The following is a 16,690-nucleotide window of genomic DNA, read 5'->3' on the forward strand; positions in this document are numbered from 1 at the left end:
CTCCTTCCTCTTTTTATTCTCCTCCTCCTCCTCCTCTTCTTTTTTCTCCTCCTCCTCCTCCTCCTCCTCCTCCTACTCCTCCTCCTACTCCTCCTCCTTCTCCTCCTCCTCCTCCTCCTCCTCCTCCTCCTCCTCCTCCTCTTCCTCCTCCTCCTCCTCCTCCTCCTCCTCCTCCTCCTCCTCCTCCTCCTCCTCCTCTTCCCCTCCTCCTTCTCTTCCTTCTCCTTTCCCTGCTCCTCCTTCTCTTTCTCTTCCTTCCATCCCCCTCCTCTTCTTCTTCTTCTTCTTCTTCTTCTTCTTCTCCTTCTTCTTCTTCTTCTTCTTCTTCTTCTTCTTACTTTTGTTCTTGTTCTTGTTCTTCTTCTAGTACTACTTCTTCCCCCTCTTTTTCCTCCTCCTCCTCTTCTTTTTTCTCCTCCTCCTCCTCCTCCTCCTTTCCCTCCTCCTCCTCCTCCTCCTCCTCCTTTCCCTCCTCCTCCTCCTCCTCTTCTCCCTCCTATTCCTCATTCTCCTTTTCCTCCTCCTCCTCCTCCTCCTCCTCCTCCTCCTCCTCCTCCTCCTCCTCCGCCTCCTCCTCCTCTTCCTCCTCCTCCTCCTCCTCCTTTTTCTCTTCTTCCTCCTCCTCTTCCTCCTCCTCCTCCTCTTCCTCCTCCTCTTCTTCTACTCCTCTTCTTACTCCTCCTCCTCCTTCTCGTGTTCCTCCTCCTCCTCCTCCTCCAGTGTCACCACTAATTTCACCACCAATGTCACCACCACTGTCATTTCCACTGTCACTACCATCGTCACCACCACTGTCATCACCATTGTCACCACCACTATCACCACAAGTGTCACCACCAATATCACCACCACTATCCCTACCACTTTCACAACCATTGTCATCACCACTATTACTGCCAATCTCACCACCACTTTCATCACCACTGTCATCACCACTTTCACCACCACTGTCATCACCACTGTCATCACTGCTGTCACCACTACTGTCACCACCACTGTCACCACAGCTGTTATCATCTCTGTCACCAGTGTCATCACCACGATCATCAATATCACCACCATTGTCACCACCACTGTCATCACCACTGTCATTCTATTATTGGTCTCTATCTTTGTTTTTCTTTTTTCTTTTTTTTTCATGCGCTTCCTCCTTCGATTTCTTGTATATGTGTGCATGTATGTATGTATGTATGTATGACAGTGGAAGGTTGAGAGCCCGTGTGGGGGAGGGAGTGAGGAGTGACCGGGTGAGGGAGGGAGGGAGGGAGGGAGGGAGGGAGGAATCAAGGCAGCGTTGCCAAAACGGTGAAAGTTGCCATGAAAGTTTCACAGATCCTGCTTGTTATTATTATTATTATTATTATTATTATTATTATTATTATTATTATCATTATTATTATTATTATTATTATTATTATTATTATTATTATCATTATTATTAATACCAATAGTAGTAATAGTAGTAGTAGTAACATCATCTTCACTACTATTTAATTTGCACGTTTCATCTCCTCCTCCTCCTCCTTCTCCTCCTCCTCCTCTTCCTCCTTTTCTTCTTAATCTTCATCCTTGTCCACCTCTGCTTCTCTTTCACTTTCACCCTCCTCCTCCTCCTCCTCCTCCTCCTCCTCCTCCTCCTCCTCCTCCTCCTCCTCCTCCTCCTCCTCCTCCTCCAGTGCTATCCTGTTTCTCTCACTAATAGAATAGAATAGTTACCCAAACAGCCCAGTAAGGACCTCATGGTCTGTTGCTGTTTGGTCTTCCTTTGTATTCTTTCTTTGTTGCTTCACTTTTTTCCTCCTCCTCCTCCTCCTCCTCTTCCTCCCTCTTTCTCCTCCTCCCTCTTCCTCTTACTCTTTGCCTTGTCATCGTCTCCATCACCACCTTTATCATCATCACCACCACCACCAGCACCAGCACCGTCACCACCACCACCGTCACCCTCAGCACCACCATCACCATCACCATCACCATCACTAACACGTTCACCATCATCACCAGCCTTAGGACAGTTATACCCTTGCATGTGTGCACAAGCAAATGCATGTTTTGACCACATTTAAACACAAGTGCATATTTGTAACTTTTTTTCCCTAGTGCGGCATATTTCTGAGTTGTTAGGTGTTTATGAAGAGTATTCTATATGTAATAGTATTTTGAATTATAATTTCTTGTAAGTGTCATAATGAGTAATTGAAAGACATGTTTTGAACAGGATCAGGCTACACACTTGATAAGCGGCAGTCCTACACTCGGTTAATGCGGTGTAAGGAGGTGTATTGCTACTTTGTACACCAAAAACTTGTCTGCCTCTTTTCTTTTCATGTCAGCCACGACTTTTACAAAAAAGTAAGTCTTTGTGGTAAATCACTGCAGAAAACTCATGTTATTATCAATTCCACTAAGCTAAAAGTATTAGCCTATTATTATTAATCATACCTTTGTTAGGAAATGAGTGGTTGTTTCAGTGCTTATTTTACCTTTTTGTGGTGCATGTTTGCATGCAGATTTACCTCATTCTGAGTGCATGTTATCCTAAGCCTAATCATCTCCACCACCATCACCGTCACCATCATGTTCACTATTGCCATCACCCCCACCATCATATTCACCGCCACCACCACCACCACCACCACCACCACCAACACCATCATCATCACTATCGTCATCACTATCATCATCTTCACCGTCCTGACAGTCACGGTCACATTCTGTGCTACAGTCAAAGGTAACAAACATTCCAGAGGGTTGGTTATTTGAACACAGTTGTAGTTGTTAATGAATGGTTAGGCTTTACTTCAGTTTTGTTGATGGTGACAACAATAATGCATTGATGACTGTTGTGATGGTGGCAGTGATGGGCATGACAATGTTAATTGTAGTAATTATGATAATACTTGTGAAAAGAATGACTATGATAATGATAACGGTGTGTGTGTGTGTGTGTGTGTGTGTGTGTGTGTGTGTGTGTGTGTGTGTGTGTGTGCAGGTACTAACTAAACAAACAAACAAACAAACAAACAAACAAACAAACAAACAAACACACACACACAGACAGACCCACCTGGGCATGGCACGCAGCAAGGAGTCACAGAGAGTGGCTTGGTCTGGATGCTTGTATTGGTGGTGCAGGTGCAGCTGAGTGTATTTGTGGTGTTCAAAGATGAGCCCCTGCACGTCTGATTCCTTCCTGCTTAGCTCTATCAGTACCTCCTTGGAGGGGATGAGGGGGAGGAGGGCCCTGGCACTGGTGATGGTGCTGTCTGTTATTGTTACCTCCTCACTCTCATCACTTGTAATGTGTCTGACAACACAATCCAAGGCAGTCCTGTTCACTTCAGTGTCCTCCAGCATGGACAGCCAATCACCACAGTCTTCCACACCAGTCTCCGCCAGCAGGTCCACCACCTCCTGTGTGTGTAGAGTTACTAGCATTAGTACCACCACCACCACCACCACCACCACCACCACCACCACCACCACCACCACCACCACTACCACCACCTCCTGTATGTGTTGATTATTATGATTAATACCACCACCACCACAACCACCACCACCATCACCACCACCACCACCACCTCCTGTATGTGTTGAGTTATTATGATTAATACCACCACCACCACAACCACCACCACCATCACCACCACCACCATCACCACCACCACCACCACCACCACCACTACCACCACCACCACCACCACCTCCTGTATGTGTTGAGTCATTATGATTAATACCACCACCACCACCACCACCAGCACCACCACCACCACCACCATCACCACCACCACCATCACCACTACCTTCACCACAATCACTTCACAACCTCCTCCTGTGTGTGTAGAGTTACTTTGATTACTACAGATGCCACTACCACCACCACCACCACCACCACCACCACCACCACCACCTTCACCACCACCACCACCACCTTCACCACTACCACCACCACCACCACCTTCACTACCACCTTCACCTCCTGTGCGTGTAGTCACTACAATAATTTCTTGTACTTTTTTTGCTAATGACTAGTAAGGATCAAAATTGAGGTTGACAGTGGTGCAGGCTCCCCTGACACAGCTATGGAAGGATCAAATATGAGGAAAAGAGGATGAATAGTCAACTTACTTGTATGGCTGCAGCACAAAGTGGTGTGTTAGGGTGGCAGAGGAGACCTGCCACGTGCAGCAGCAGGTTCCTCAAGTTCCGGAGCTGTCTTGGCGGCGGGTCGTGAAGCATGCGACGTATGTTTGCTGATTGTGAGTCCTCCACCAGCTTGTGGACGATTGCTGATGCACCGTAGAATTCCTGTAGGCTCTTGTGTGGGGCTGCGTACTTCTGATGATGCCCCAGCCTGTCACTGGTGTCTTGAAGATTGAAAAACGCTGGGATGACTTCCTTGCTGGGTAATCCTTTCTCATGACAGAAACAAATCAGCTTCTGCTCTTCCTGTTTTGACAGAGTGAGTCGGTCTTGTAGAAGACCTTGCAATGACGTGTCGTATATATCTTGTAGAACCCTAGAGATGAGGACCTCGCGGGTCTTTGTGTCTCGTGGATCATCTGTGAGTCTGGCCTGCAGTTTTTCTATGCACCAGTCTCGAATGGTGACGTACAGGCTGGTCTGGGTGGTGGTGATCTTGATCTTGTCTTGATCGATGTAGAAAAGTGTTGCCACGAACAATAGATTTAATGGCAGGCCGAGGTAATCCTTCCAGCCAATGTGTTTCATGAGGTACTCAAGCCTCTCAGGGTCTTTGTCCCCCTTGTCTGGGAAGCTGTTGTAATGCTTCATGACAAAATGAATTCTTTGTTCATGGCTAACACTTTTCATCTCCATGTCCCACACCTCATGACCATTAGGTACGTTGGCCAGGAAGTCTTGCACTGTTTCTGGCCGTGATGTGCAGACGAGTGTGAAGCCTGGCGAGTATTTCGATATGCTGAGGATGTCCTTCACAAGTCTGTGTGATGGAGTGCCTGGCGACAGTTCGTCCAGGCCGTCAATCAGGAAGAGAACCTTGCTTTGTTGTAGGAGGGGGATGAGCTGTTCGTCCATCACAGCAAAATGCTTTGGGAAGATCACTTTGAGGAAGTTCTGGAGAGATGGGCCTTCATTATCGCGGCACAAGACACGCACCACGATGTCGTACTCGTCCAGGTGTTTGATGGTGCAGGCGCCGGGCTCCTGAAGCCACTCTGAGACAAGGAAGGTGAGCAGGGTCGTTTTGCCGCTTCCTGCCACGCCCCTGATCAGGATGAGCTGTGGCTTGGCGCCGTGCGTGGGCGGCGTGGCCGATGAGGATGTGGACGGCTGTGGATTCTGTCCCGCGCGGCGCGTCACCGTCAGCACGTCGCAAGTGTCGATGTCTCGCCTCTGTTGGAGGTGTCCTCTTCCTTCCACGAGGGACATCTTGCAGAAAATGTCCTGGATGTGATGGTGGTGTTTTGGGGAGTCGGTAAGGAAGGACAGAGGATCAAAGGTTTGCATTCGATCATAGGATGATTTGAGGTGGGTCTGAGTGTCTCTCAGAAATTCTTGGTGCATGATACTGAAATGATCTTTTAAAATATCTTTCTCCATTCCTGTTTTTCTGAATGTATCAGTGACCTGCCGGGCGTTGTCCTGCACGGGTGTCACCTCTGCGTCAGGAATGCAGTATTTGGTCTTGGCTGCGGCGAGGACTCGGATAAAGAGGTGTTGTAACTCGTTGACTTTGTGCTGGTACTCTGCCTCGCTGAAAGATTTCACTTCATGAAAGAGTTCATTCCTCTCATCCTTGATTTTCGTTACCAATCCCTCCAGGGTGTTCTGGTTCCCCCATTCGGGATCGCCATCTCTCGCCAGGCCTTCGCACGTCAGCTTTATTGCTTTGTACAATAAAGTCAAATCAAAGTTGTCCCATAAAGGGAAGCGTTGTGCTTGGCGGCGGTCGGTGTTCTTCAGTGCTGATCTCTTTTGTTTGTTATTCATCTTGCCATAGTTGGCTGTCGAGTCTTCAGGGAGGTTGTCAAGGTAGTCAGTGAGGGACTGGCCCGGCGGCGTGGCGGGGGCGTTCAGCGCGCCGCGCTTCAACACGAAGGTCAAGACGTCCTTGCCTGCGTTCTCCATGAGATAGATAAGCTTAATGCGACGGACGCAAACTTTCGGAGCCATGGTGGAGGGCTTGGGACGGCAGTTCCTCTCGCCAGCAGCCTGCAAAGAAATTTCCCGAGTGAGGAGCAGGGCAGGAGAGACGTGGCCTGCAAGGGTCAGTGCGGGAGGGAGGGAGTTGAGCCTTGAAGTGGCCGGCGTGAGCACCGGGATGTGGGGACAAGACAAAGAGGTGGATGGGAGTAAGAGACACTGTGGCACACGGCATGGCACGTGTGTTGTGGCCAAACCATTTGACAAGACAACACGAGGCAAGACTTGACTGTGTGTGTGTGTGTGTGTCTGCAAGTAAGTAAGTAAGTCAGTCAGTCAGTAAGTAAGTAGTTAAGTAAATAAGCAGGTAAGCAAACCTGTATTGGTGAGCACAATACAAAGTATTTCAAGGTGTACATACAATACACAGTCACGTGAGCCGAGGCTCTCTGACGGTGTATTGTTGTACAGTAGAGCAGAGGGCAGGAGTGCAAACAAATTATAATGTACAACAACATAATGAACTGTACTGTACAGCGACAGTACCGCGACGGTACAGAGAAGATAAACACTAATACAAGTGTCTCACACTAACTTAAATAATAATAAAATAATGATGATGATGATAATAACAACAAGGATAGTGATAACAATAATACTGATAACAACAACAACAACAACAACAACAACAACAACAATATAAATACCAATTACAATATTATTAGTAACAGAAATAATAGCAACTATAGCATTAATAAACATAATTAATAACTAATACTGGTAACTAGAGCAATAACAAAAACAATAAACAACAACAACAACAACACCAGCAATAACATCAATTTAATAATAATAATAATAATAATAATAATAATAATAATAATAATAATAATAATAGTAATAATGATAACAACAACAAATGCGATGACTGCAATAAATAGCATCAAAATCACAGCTTTTGTTGATGAAGTGGTTACTTTTTAACCTGTTGTTTGTTTGAACATTTTATCAGTTGTAAGAAGAACTTTGTCTATCAAGAGGCAAACTGTTCACAACAGTTTTGGTCCAACTTGTCACACTGTTTGTGAATAATATTGTTGTCAGTATCGCACAAATAAGGTTAACGTTGTTACTTCTCGTGTGAGAAACATTTTCTGCCAATTTGAATATTGCATTATGTCCAAGATTTTGATGTATTAATAACAATGTGAAGTACTTATGAATGAAGGGAGACGGGAAGGAGGAAGGCGTGAGGCGGGAGGTGCCTGTGGGGAGAGACACACTGTGCTTCATGCTCTTACATTTATACTCCACAAGCACAAGTCTGTACCTGTGTACATCTATCTATCTGTATCTGTCTGTATAAACAGAGAGACAGACAGACAGAGAGAGAGAGAGAGAGAGAGAGAGAGAGAGAGAGAGAGAGAGAGAGAGAGAGAGAGAGAGAGTCATCCAAAAATGTACTCACTGTTTGACTCGCTATAATTCATTGAATGTATTTTTTTTTCAGAAGCAGTTGACCAAAATAATAATGTCAGAAGTAAGAGTAAGCTGTGAAGGAAGAACATCTGTCATAAAGTGTTACTGGAGGCACGAAAATGTCAAAGAAGTGCAAAGACAATTCAGAAGACACTTTGACAGGGATCCACCAAGGTGACGCGCCATTGCTCGCATCACAGCTAAGTTTGTACCAGATGGAATTGTTCACGACCTTCATAAGCAGGCGTGTGTAGTAGTAGTTGTAATAGTAGTAGTAGTAGTAGTAGTAGTAGTTGTAGTAGTAGTAGTAGAAGTAGTAGTAGTTGTGGTAGAGGTAGTATTCGCGATTTCTCACTAGTACTATTTTTACTACTACTACTACTACTACTACCTCTACTACTACTACTACTACTACTACTACTACTACTACTACTACTACTACTACTACTACTACTACTACTACTATTGCTGCTACTACGACTATATGAATATTAATGTTATTGCCTTAAGAATTGTTGCTAAAACAGCTGCAGTAGTAGCATTAATATTAGTAATAGTAGTAGTAATAATAGTAGTAGTAATAGTAGTAATAATAGTACTAGTAGTAGTTCTTGTTCTTATATTGTTACTATGATTGCTATCAATAATATAACACACACAATAGTAGTAGTAGTAGTACTAGTAGTAGTAATAGTAGTAGTAAGAGTGAAGCAATAGTAATTTTAATAATTTAGTATAATTTAATTATTAATTAATTTTATTTATTTAATTTATTTATTTCATATTATTTATTTTATTTATTTATTTTTTTTGGTTGATATGAGTGTGTTCGTTGGTTGAACAAGTCCCTGTATATCAAGTAGACCTTTGTGTGTCGCTCAAGTACCGAACGGCCTGGAAACACTGAGCCAAAGGGACGCCGCTCAGTCTGCAGCCAGTGTGGCGGCGTATCTTGTGTGGTGCGCGTGTGTATCGCATTGTGTTCCTCCTCAAAGACTTAGTGGTGGTCAAGATAACCAGGATTGGCCAAGCCCTCCCTGAAGTGTGCCACCAGTAGTGTACCAGGTGTGTTGAGTAGCCGCCAGGTGTACAGCCACACGTGTGTTGTGTACATGTGCATATTGTGTACAGAAAGACCTGCTGGTGTTTTGTTAGTCCCATCATGCCCCTGGCCCGGGAAACTACACTTGCCACCTTCTCAGAGACGCCATCTTGTTGTGTCAGTCCGTGATGCCTCCTCCCCCAACCCCCACCTCTCTCCCCACCACCCGCCAGCCACTCCTTCCCGTGCCACTTCCTCCAGCAGCAGCTTCTGGCCGCCCAATAGCCAGCAGCCCCTTCCCAGCCTCTAACTGCCAGAACGCCTTCCTGTCCTTATCTCCTCCCACTCCCTCCCCCCCTACCCTCAACTCACTCCTTCCAAACACCCATTCGCCACCCACTCCTGCCAGGCCCCTACAAGCAACCCACTCCTTCCCACTCCCCGCCTGCCAGCCGCCCCTTCCTGCCCCCCACCCACCATCCACTCCTTCTGGCCCCCACCGCCTCACGCTCCTTTCCCCTTTCCGCCGCCCACACACGAGGTGCTCTCCTCGCACCCTCCCCCCACTCATGACGTCACGGACGGCGGTGACAGTGACTGGCTGGTGTGAACCGCACCTCACACTCGCTCTACATAAATGCTGCTACTAATACTGCTACTGCTGCTACTTCTACTGCTACTACTACTACTGCTACTAGTACTACTACTATTACTACTACTACAATTACAAGTGCTACTACAATTCTGTTACTACTATTATTAATACTGCTACTACTAGTATTACTACTACTGCTGCTTCTATTATTACTACTACTACTACTACTACTACTACTACTACTACATACTACTCCTACTACTACTACAATTACTACTGCTACTATGCTTACTTCTGTTACTATTACTACTTATACTAATACTCGTTCTACTTCTACTACTGCTACTAATACTAATATTAGCTCTACTACTACTACTACTACTACTACTATTACTACTATTCTACTACTACTACTACTACTATTATTATGATTACTGATACTACTACTACTTTTACTAGTATTACTACGACTATTAATATTACGACTAGTTTTAGTACTATTATGAATACTACTACTATTACTACTACTACTATAATTACTTTCACGAGTACTGTTACTACTGTTTCTATTACTACTACTACTACTACTACTACTACTACTACTACTACTACTATTACTACTACTACTACTTCTATTACTACTACTACTACTACTACTACTACTACTACTACTACTACTACTACTACTACTACTACTACTACTACTACTACTTCCTTGCAACCCTCTCTGTCTTCTACTATGCTTACTTCTGTTAACTGTTACTACCTGCCGAAACGATAATTACTCCCAGTGAGGTGTGCAGCACTGTTCAGGGGGTGCTGTGAACTTATCATTAAACCCAGCTGTGACCTCACTGAACGTTTCCCTTTGTGTCTCACAACACAAGGGGGCAGTCACAGCCTGCCCTCTAAAGACAACTCTCTTCCTCCACACAAAACTACAAGCACCTAATAACACACACACCCTTCACTCTAAAATTTTAAAATCATCATGGCGACTCCTACACCAGCCTCGGAGTCCCCATCTGGGGAGGGGACCATAAATGTCCCCAGGTCGGATTGCCTTTCTATCGACGACCCTAAGTGTCTTGACACCCCCCTCAACTTTTTCTTCATTAACTTCTGCAACATTCACGGTCTAAGATCTAATTTTCAATCTGTAGAACACCAGCTCTCCTCTTCTAAACCTCATCTTCTTTTCCTCACATAAACTCAGGTGTCTGAGGCAACTGACAGTAGCCCCTTTTCTGTTTCCTCCTACTTTCTCTATCCTCATTTTCGATCCAAAGCTGGATGCTGCGTTTATGTGCGCAATGACTTAACCTGCTCTCGTGCCCACGCTCTTGAATCTTCAGAGTTTTCCACCATCTGGCCACGACTACAGTCACTCTCATACTAAATTTGTCTGTGCTGTATACCTCTCTCCTAACTCCTCTGACTATAAGAAATTCTTTGAATACTTAACTTCCAAAGTGGAGCACATTCTGACCCTCTTCCCTTTTGCAGAGATCTCCATTCTTGGAGATTTCAATGTTCACCACCAGCTTTGGCTTTCCTCTCCCTTCACTGACCATCCTGGTGAACTAGCCTACAACTTTCCTATCCTCCATGACCTAGAGCAATTGGTGCAACACCCTACTCGTATTCCTGACCGTCTTGGAGATACGCCCAACATTCTTGACCTTTTCCTGACCTCTAATCCTGCTTATGCTGTCATCCTTTCTTCTCCGTTTGGCTCCTCCGATCACAATCTCATATCTTTATCTTGTCCTATCACTCCAATCCCTCCTCAGGATCCCCCTAAGCGAAGGTGCCTCTGGCGTTTTGCCTCTGCTAGTTGGGGGGACCTGAGAAGGTATTTTGCTGATTTTCCTTGGAATGACTACTGCTTCCGTGTCAGAGACCCGTCTTTGTGTGCTGAGCACATAACAGAGGTGATAGTGTCTGGCATGGAGGCGTACATTCCTCACTCTTTTTCTCGTCCTAAACCTTCTAAACCTTGGTTTAACACAGCTTGTTCTCGTGCTATACATGATAGAGAGGTGGCCCACAAAAGGTACTTAAGCCTTCCATCACCAGAATCTCATGCACTTTACATTTCTGCCCGGAACCATGCCAAGTCTGTTCTCCAACTAGCCAAAAACTCCTTCATGAACAGAAAATGTCAAAACTTTTCAAGATCTAACTCCCCTCGTGATTTATGTTATCTAGCCAAAAATATTTCCAATAACTTTGCTTCTTCTTCTTTCCCTCCTCTATTTCAACCAGATGGCACCACTGCTATCACATAATTTTCTAAAGCTGAACTCTTCGCTCAAACCTTTGCTAAAAAACTCTACCTTGAACGATTCTGGGCTTGTTCCTCCCTCTCCTCCACCCTCTGACTACTTCATGCCACCTATTAAAATTCTTCGCAATGATGTTTTCCATGCCCTCGCTGGCCTAAACCTCGGAAGGCTTATGGACCTGATGGGGTCCCTCCTATTGTTCTCCGAAACTGTGCCTCCTTGCTTGCACCTTGCCTAGTCAAACTCTTTCAGCTCTGTCTGTCAACATCTACCTTTCCTTCTTGCTGGAAGTTTGCCTGCATTTAACCTGTTCCTAAAAAGGGTGACCGTTCTAGTCCCTCAAACTACCGTCCTGTTGGTTTAATTTCCTGCCGATCTAAAGTTTTTGAATCTATCCTCAACAGGAAGATTCTTAAACATCTATCATTTCACAACCTTGTATCTGATCGCCAGTATGGGTTCCGTCAAGGCCGCTCTACTGGTGATCTTCTGGCTTTCTTTACTGAGTCTTGGTCATCCTCTTTTAGAGATTTTTGTGAAACTTTTGCTGTTCCCTTGGACATATCAAAAGCTTTTAATAGAGTCTGGCAAAAAGCTTTCATTTACAAACTACCCTCGTACGGCTTCTATCCTTCTCTCTGTAACTTCATTTCAAGTTTCCTTTTTGACCGTTCTATTACTGCTGTGGTACACGGTCACTGTTCTTCTACTAAATCTATTAACAGTGGTGTTCCTCAGGGTTCTGTCCTGTCACCTCCCTTCTTATTATTCATTAATGATCTTCTAAACCAAACTTCTTGTCCTATCCACTCGTACGCTGATGATACCACCCTGCACTTTTCCACCTTTTATCATAGACGTCCAACCCTTCAGGAGGTAAACATATCACACAGGGAAGCCACAGAATGCTTGACTTCTGATCTTTGTAAAATTTCTGATTGAGGCAGGGCAAACTTGGTATTGTTCAACGCCTAAAAAACTCAATTCCTCCATCTATCAACTCGACACAACTTCCAGACAACTATCCGCTCTTCTTCAATGACGCTCATCTGTCCCCTTCTTATACACTGAACATCCTCGGTCTGCCCTTTACTTATAATCTGAACTGGAAACTTCACATCTCATCTCTAGCTAAAACAGCTTCTATGAAGTTAGGTGTTCTTAGACGTCTCCGCATGTTTTTCTCACCTCCCCAGCTGCTAACTCTGTACAAGGGCCTTATCCGTCCATGTATGGAGTATGCTTCACATGACTGGGGAGGTTCCACTCATACTGCTCTTCTAGACAGGGTGGAATCAAAAGCTTTTCGTCTCATCAACTCCTCTCCTCTCAGTGACTGTCTTCAGCCTCTCTCTCACCGCCGCAATGTTGCATATCTAGCTGTCTTCTACCGCTATTTTCATGCTAACTGCTCTTCTGATCTTGCTAACTGCATGCCTCCCCTCCTTCCACGGCCTCGCTGCAAAAGACTTTTTTTTTTCTCTCACCCCTATTCTGTCCACCTCTCTAACGCAAGAGTTAACCAGTATTCTCAATCATTCATCCCTTTCTCTGGTAAACTCTGGAACTCCCTGCCAGCTTCTATATTTCCACCTTCCTATGACTTGAATTCCTCCAAGAGGGAGGTTTGAAGACACTTATTTATCAATTTTTGACCACTACTTTGACCTTTTGATGGGACTGCCATTTCAGTGGGCATTTTTTTTTATTAGATTTTTGTTGCCCTTGGCCAGTGTCACTCCTACATAAAAAAAAAAAAACTACTACTAATAATAGTCGTTCTACTTCTATTACTGCTACTGATACTAATATTAGTTCTACTACTACTACTACTACTACTACTACTACTACTACTACTACTACTACTACTACTACTACTACTTCTACTAATAATACTACTACTACGACTACTACTACTACTACTACTACTACTACTACTACTACTACTACTACTACTACTACTAATATTACTACTACTACGACTATTACTACTACTACTACTACTCTACTACTACTACTACTATTATTACGATTACTGTTATTACTACTACCTGTACAAGTATTACTACGAATATTATTATTACGACTACTTTTTGTATTATTATGAATACTACTACTATTACTACTACTACTATAATTATTATTACGACTACTGTTACTACTGCTTCTATTACTACTAGTACTATTACTACTACTATTACTACTACTACTACTACTACTACCACTACTACTACTACTACTACTACTACTTCCTTGCAATCCTCAGTGTCTGCTTTACCATCTTTCCTTGATTCATATTTTTTATTATTTTTTGTTATCAGTGTGTGTGTGTGTGTGTGTGTGTGTGTGTGTGTGTGTGTGTGTGTGTGTGTGTAGGATTACAGCAATACTCTTCATGGACACCGTAATTTATTCACGGAAATAACAAACAAAAAATTGTATAGTGCTCTCTCTCTCTCTCTCTCTCTCTCTCTCTCTCTCTCTCTCTCTCTCTCTCTCTGCCGCTTGTCAGTCAGTCAGCTGTTTTCAATCTCGCTAGGCCTCGCTCCCCTCCTGCCTGGCTTGTATGATGCCATGTAGTATTTTACTGGAGTACTTTTAATCACCGCTGTAATGTTGTCGTGCAATGCTTGTCGGTAAATTACCTGCTTTTTAATGCCACTTGTCCTATTATAACACACACACACACACACACAGACACACACATGGGAAAGGAAAGAACGTGTGACCTTAGGCGCTCTAGAGCAGCCTCGGCCAGCATGTTGGCCTTCCTGCCTTCCCCGCCCCCTATTGATAGTGACCTCGGTTTTTTCAGTTTTCAACTCTTAGTTTTTAGTTTTAGGCTCGCCCTGGTGAGATTGTTGTACTTGTGAACACATTTAGCGAGTGCGTGTCGACACATAAAGGATAATGTGTGCTGCCGTGCAAACGTACGAACGCAACTACCTCCTGCGTCGTATGCGAGGGTCCGGTCACCCGCCGCCCAACGTGATAGTTAGTTACTTTTACTGACCAAAGAAATTATTCATACAGTAAAGTGAAAGGTACAAAATTTGCCAGTGGTCCAAATAAAGAATCATACATTTACAAACATAAATAACAACACTTTCACCTAAGTATTGTTTAAGAATTAGGCGATGCAAAGTAACCAGCATTAGCAAGCACTTACTAGCAGTAATGCTATAACTAACATAGATACATAACTCAGCATAACGTCTAACACAATTTGACCAATATTAATGCAACAAGTAGTTCTAATTAAGTATTGTTTTCTTTTTAGGTCCTATAACTAATCAACACTTCACACACGTACCTACATAAGACATCAGTCGAATTCTTACAAACGCCAAATGTGTAAAATCAGGGACATTATGTCATCTGAATAAATATTATGGACACCAAGACTAGAATTCAATATTGTTTTATATGTGTGATACTTTGTTGCGTCTTGTGGCTTATTGGTAATTAAATTAATTATTCTGTCAAGAGGATTTATATGATTATCATACTGTTTGGCGCTATGGATAACTTATAACCAGGGGTATTAGCTTCTCTGCATCAACTAAATACAACATGAAATGGTTCACTTCTGTCGAGTAGAGTCAGCTTCCTCTCCAAGAAACGTTTCCATCGGACACAGACAGTATGGTAAACTGGCTTAATTCTCGATTCAACATGACAGAAGTTTGAGCTTGTGTTATTTGTCACGTCCAGGAGACATTTCATAAGTTTATTGTACTGACTGGTGAGTGACACACAGCTGTGTGTCAGCCACGACTCGCAGCTCTATCTCAGTTCAGCCAACACAGCCGCGTCAGACACAAGTCGTTTATAACAAGGATGCATAATAAGGTTCGAGGCACGAATTATAGAAAATTTGTTGACGACTGCCTGACACTTTGCCTCGTGTAGTGACACCACGTCCTTCATACAACCGCTGTCGGTAAACCAGGCCCTTAAAAACTTGTATCTGTCACAGTACTTAATAACGTGTCCCTCGATCTTTAATGGAACTTTATCACAACGAGTGATATTTCAAACAAAAAAAATAATTTAGTCCTCATTAGGAACAATTCCATAATCACTGCAATAATCGATGACAACTCTGAGTTTCCTGATGCACATATCCCGAGATGTTGTGTGCAGTGCGCCCAAGAAGCTGTTAGTTGCTATTTGTTCCTTCAGCATACGAATCATCTGGTTAATGTAAATCACAAACATTAGACAGCTGGAAGGTGAGCCTTGCCTTACTCCCACTGACGACTCCACCGTGGCACTCTTAAGCACGTTACGTGTGCAGCGATACATAACATATATTGCTTTTAACATCCTTCTTCCACATCCTATTGATCTTAAGCATTCTATCAGCCTGGACCTCGGTACTTTATCGTATGCTTTACGATAGTCTATAAATAATACATATAACTTCAATTTCTTGTATTTTACATAATGACACAATAATCTCAGTGTAAATATCTGCTCTAGGCATCCTCTTCCCTCCATTGCTCCTGCTTGACAATTGTCCACATCCATCCACATTTTCAATCTATTGATAATAAGTGTGTCATAGAGTTTAGCTAGGGTGTCCATTATACTAACACCTCTGTAGTTATCACAAAGCATGCGATCACCACACTTAAATAATACACTTAACTTACTATAGCACCAGGCTAGTGGGAAACACAAACTATCAAAAATTACATTGAACATTGTAAGAAAAAACATCAACCAGTTCATAGGTAAGTTCATTAATAGGGCAGGACTTATTCCAACAAAACTTTTCTTTTTATTCATCCCTCTCACAGCTGTTTCCACCTCTCTAAACGTGAAAGGATCATCCACAATGGGAATACTTGGTGCCTGCTCAAAGTTTACCTCTCCAACTTCCTCCATCACTGGATTCAATAATTCCTCAAAATGAATCTTAAACTGACTCTCAGTAGGCTGGGTACTGCCTTCTTTACTTCTAATTTCACCTTTCCAGTTAATTGCTTTCCAAATTTTATCACAGTCATTTTCCTCCATGACTCTTTTAGGTCTACACTTCCCTCACGCGTGACATTCGACTTTTTACACTCCTTTGCTATTCCTTTAACTTCCCTGCAGCTTTCCTTAACCACGTCCTTCACACTTTCCTCATTCACCACGCCCAGGGTTGGC

At 43.6% G+C, this 16,690-nt stretch overlaps 2 protein-coding genes across 6 annotated transcripts in view; one reads left to right on the top strand and one right to left on the bottom strand.

Moving 5' to 3' along the window:
• LOC135096657 (uncharacterized) overlaps positions 1-16,690 on the top strand; it is a 56,580-nt gene that overhangs the window by 22,735 nt on the left and 17,155 nt on the right. For 3 of the 5 annotated variants that reach the window (XM_063998361.1, XM_063998357.1, XM_063998360.1), the window contains one exon: positions 7,637-7,779. The gene's annotated coding sequence lies outside the window, so the exon portion shown is untranslated. Of the gene's footprint in view, positions 1-7,636; positions 7,810-16,690 lie in introns of all 5 variants that reach the window. The other 2 variants (XM_063998359.1, XM_063998358.1) reach the window with 2 other exon arrangements.
• Positions 1-16,690, bottom strand: part of LOC135096656 (uncharacterized) — an 83,495-nt gene that overhangs the window by 2,482 nt on the left and 64,323 nt on the right. Inside the window, exons 3-4 of the mRNA XM_063998356.1 lie at positions 4,129-6,195; positions 3,065-3,411 (exon numbers count right to left, since the gene is read on the bottom strand). Coding sequence (XP_063854426.1) covers positions 3,065-3,411; positions 4,129-6,156 — 2,375 coding nt within the window. The 5' untranslated portion in view covers positions 6,157-6,195. The remainder of the gene's footprint in view (positions 1-3,064; positions 3,412-4,128; positions 6,196-16,690) is intronic.

The sequence above is a fragment of the Scylla paramamosain genome, unplaced genomic scaffold, assembly GCF_035594125.1.
Source record: "Scylla paramamosain isolate STU-SP2022 unplaced genomic scaffold, ASM3559412v1 Contig5, whole genome shotgun sequence".
In the NCBI taxonomy this organism is placed as follows: domain Eukaryota; kingdom Metazoa; phylum Arthropoda; class Malacostraca; order Decapoda; family Portunidae; genus Scylla; species Scylla paramamosain.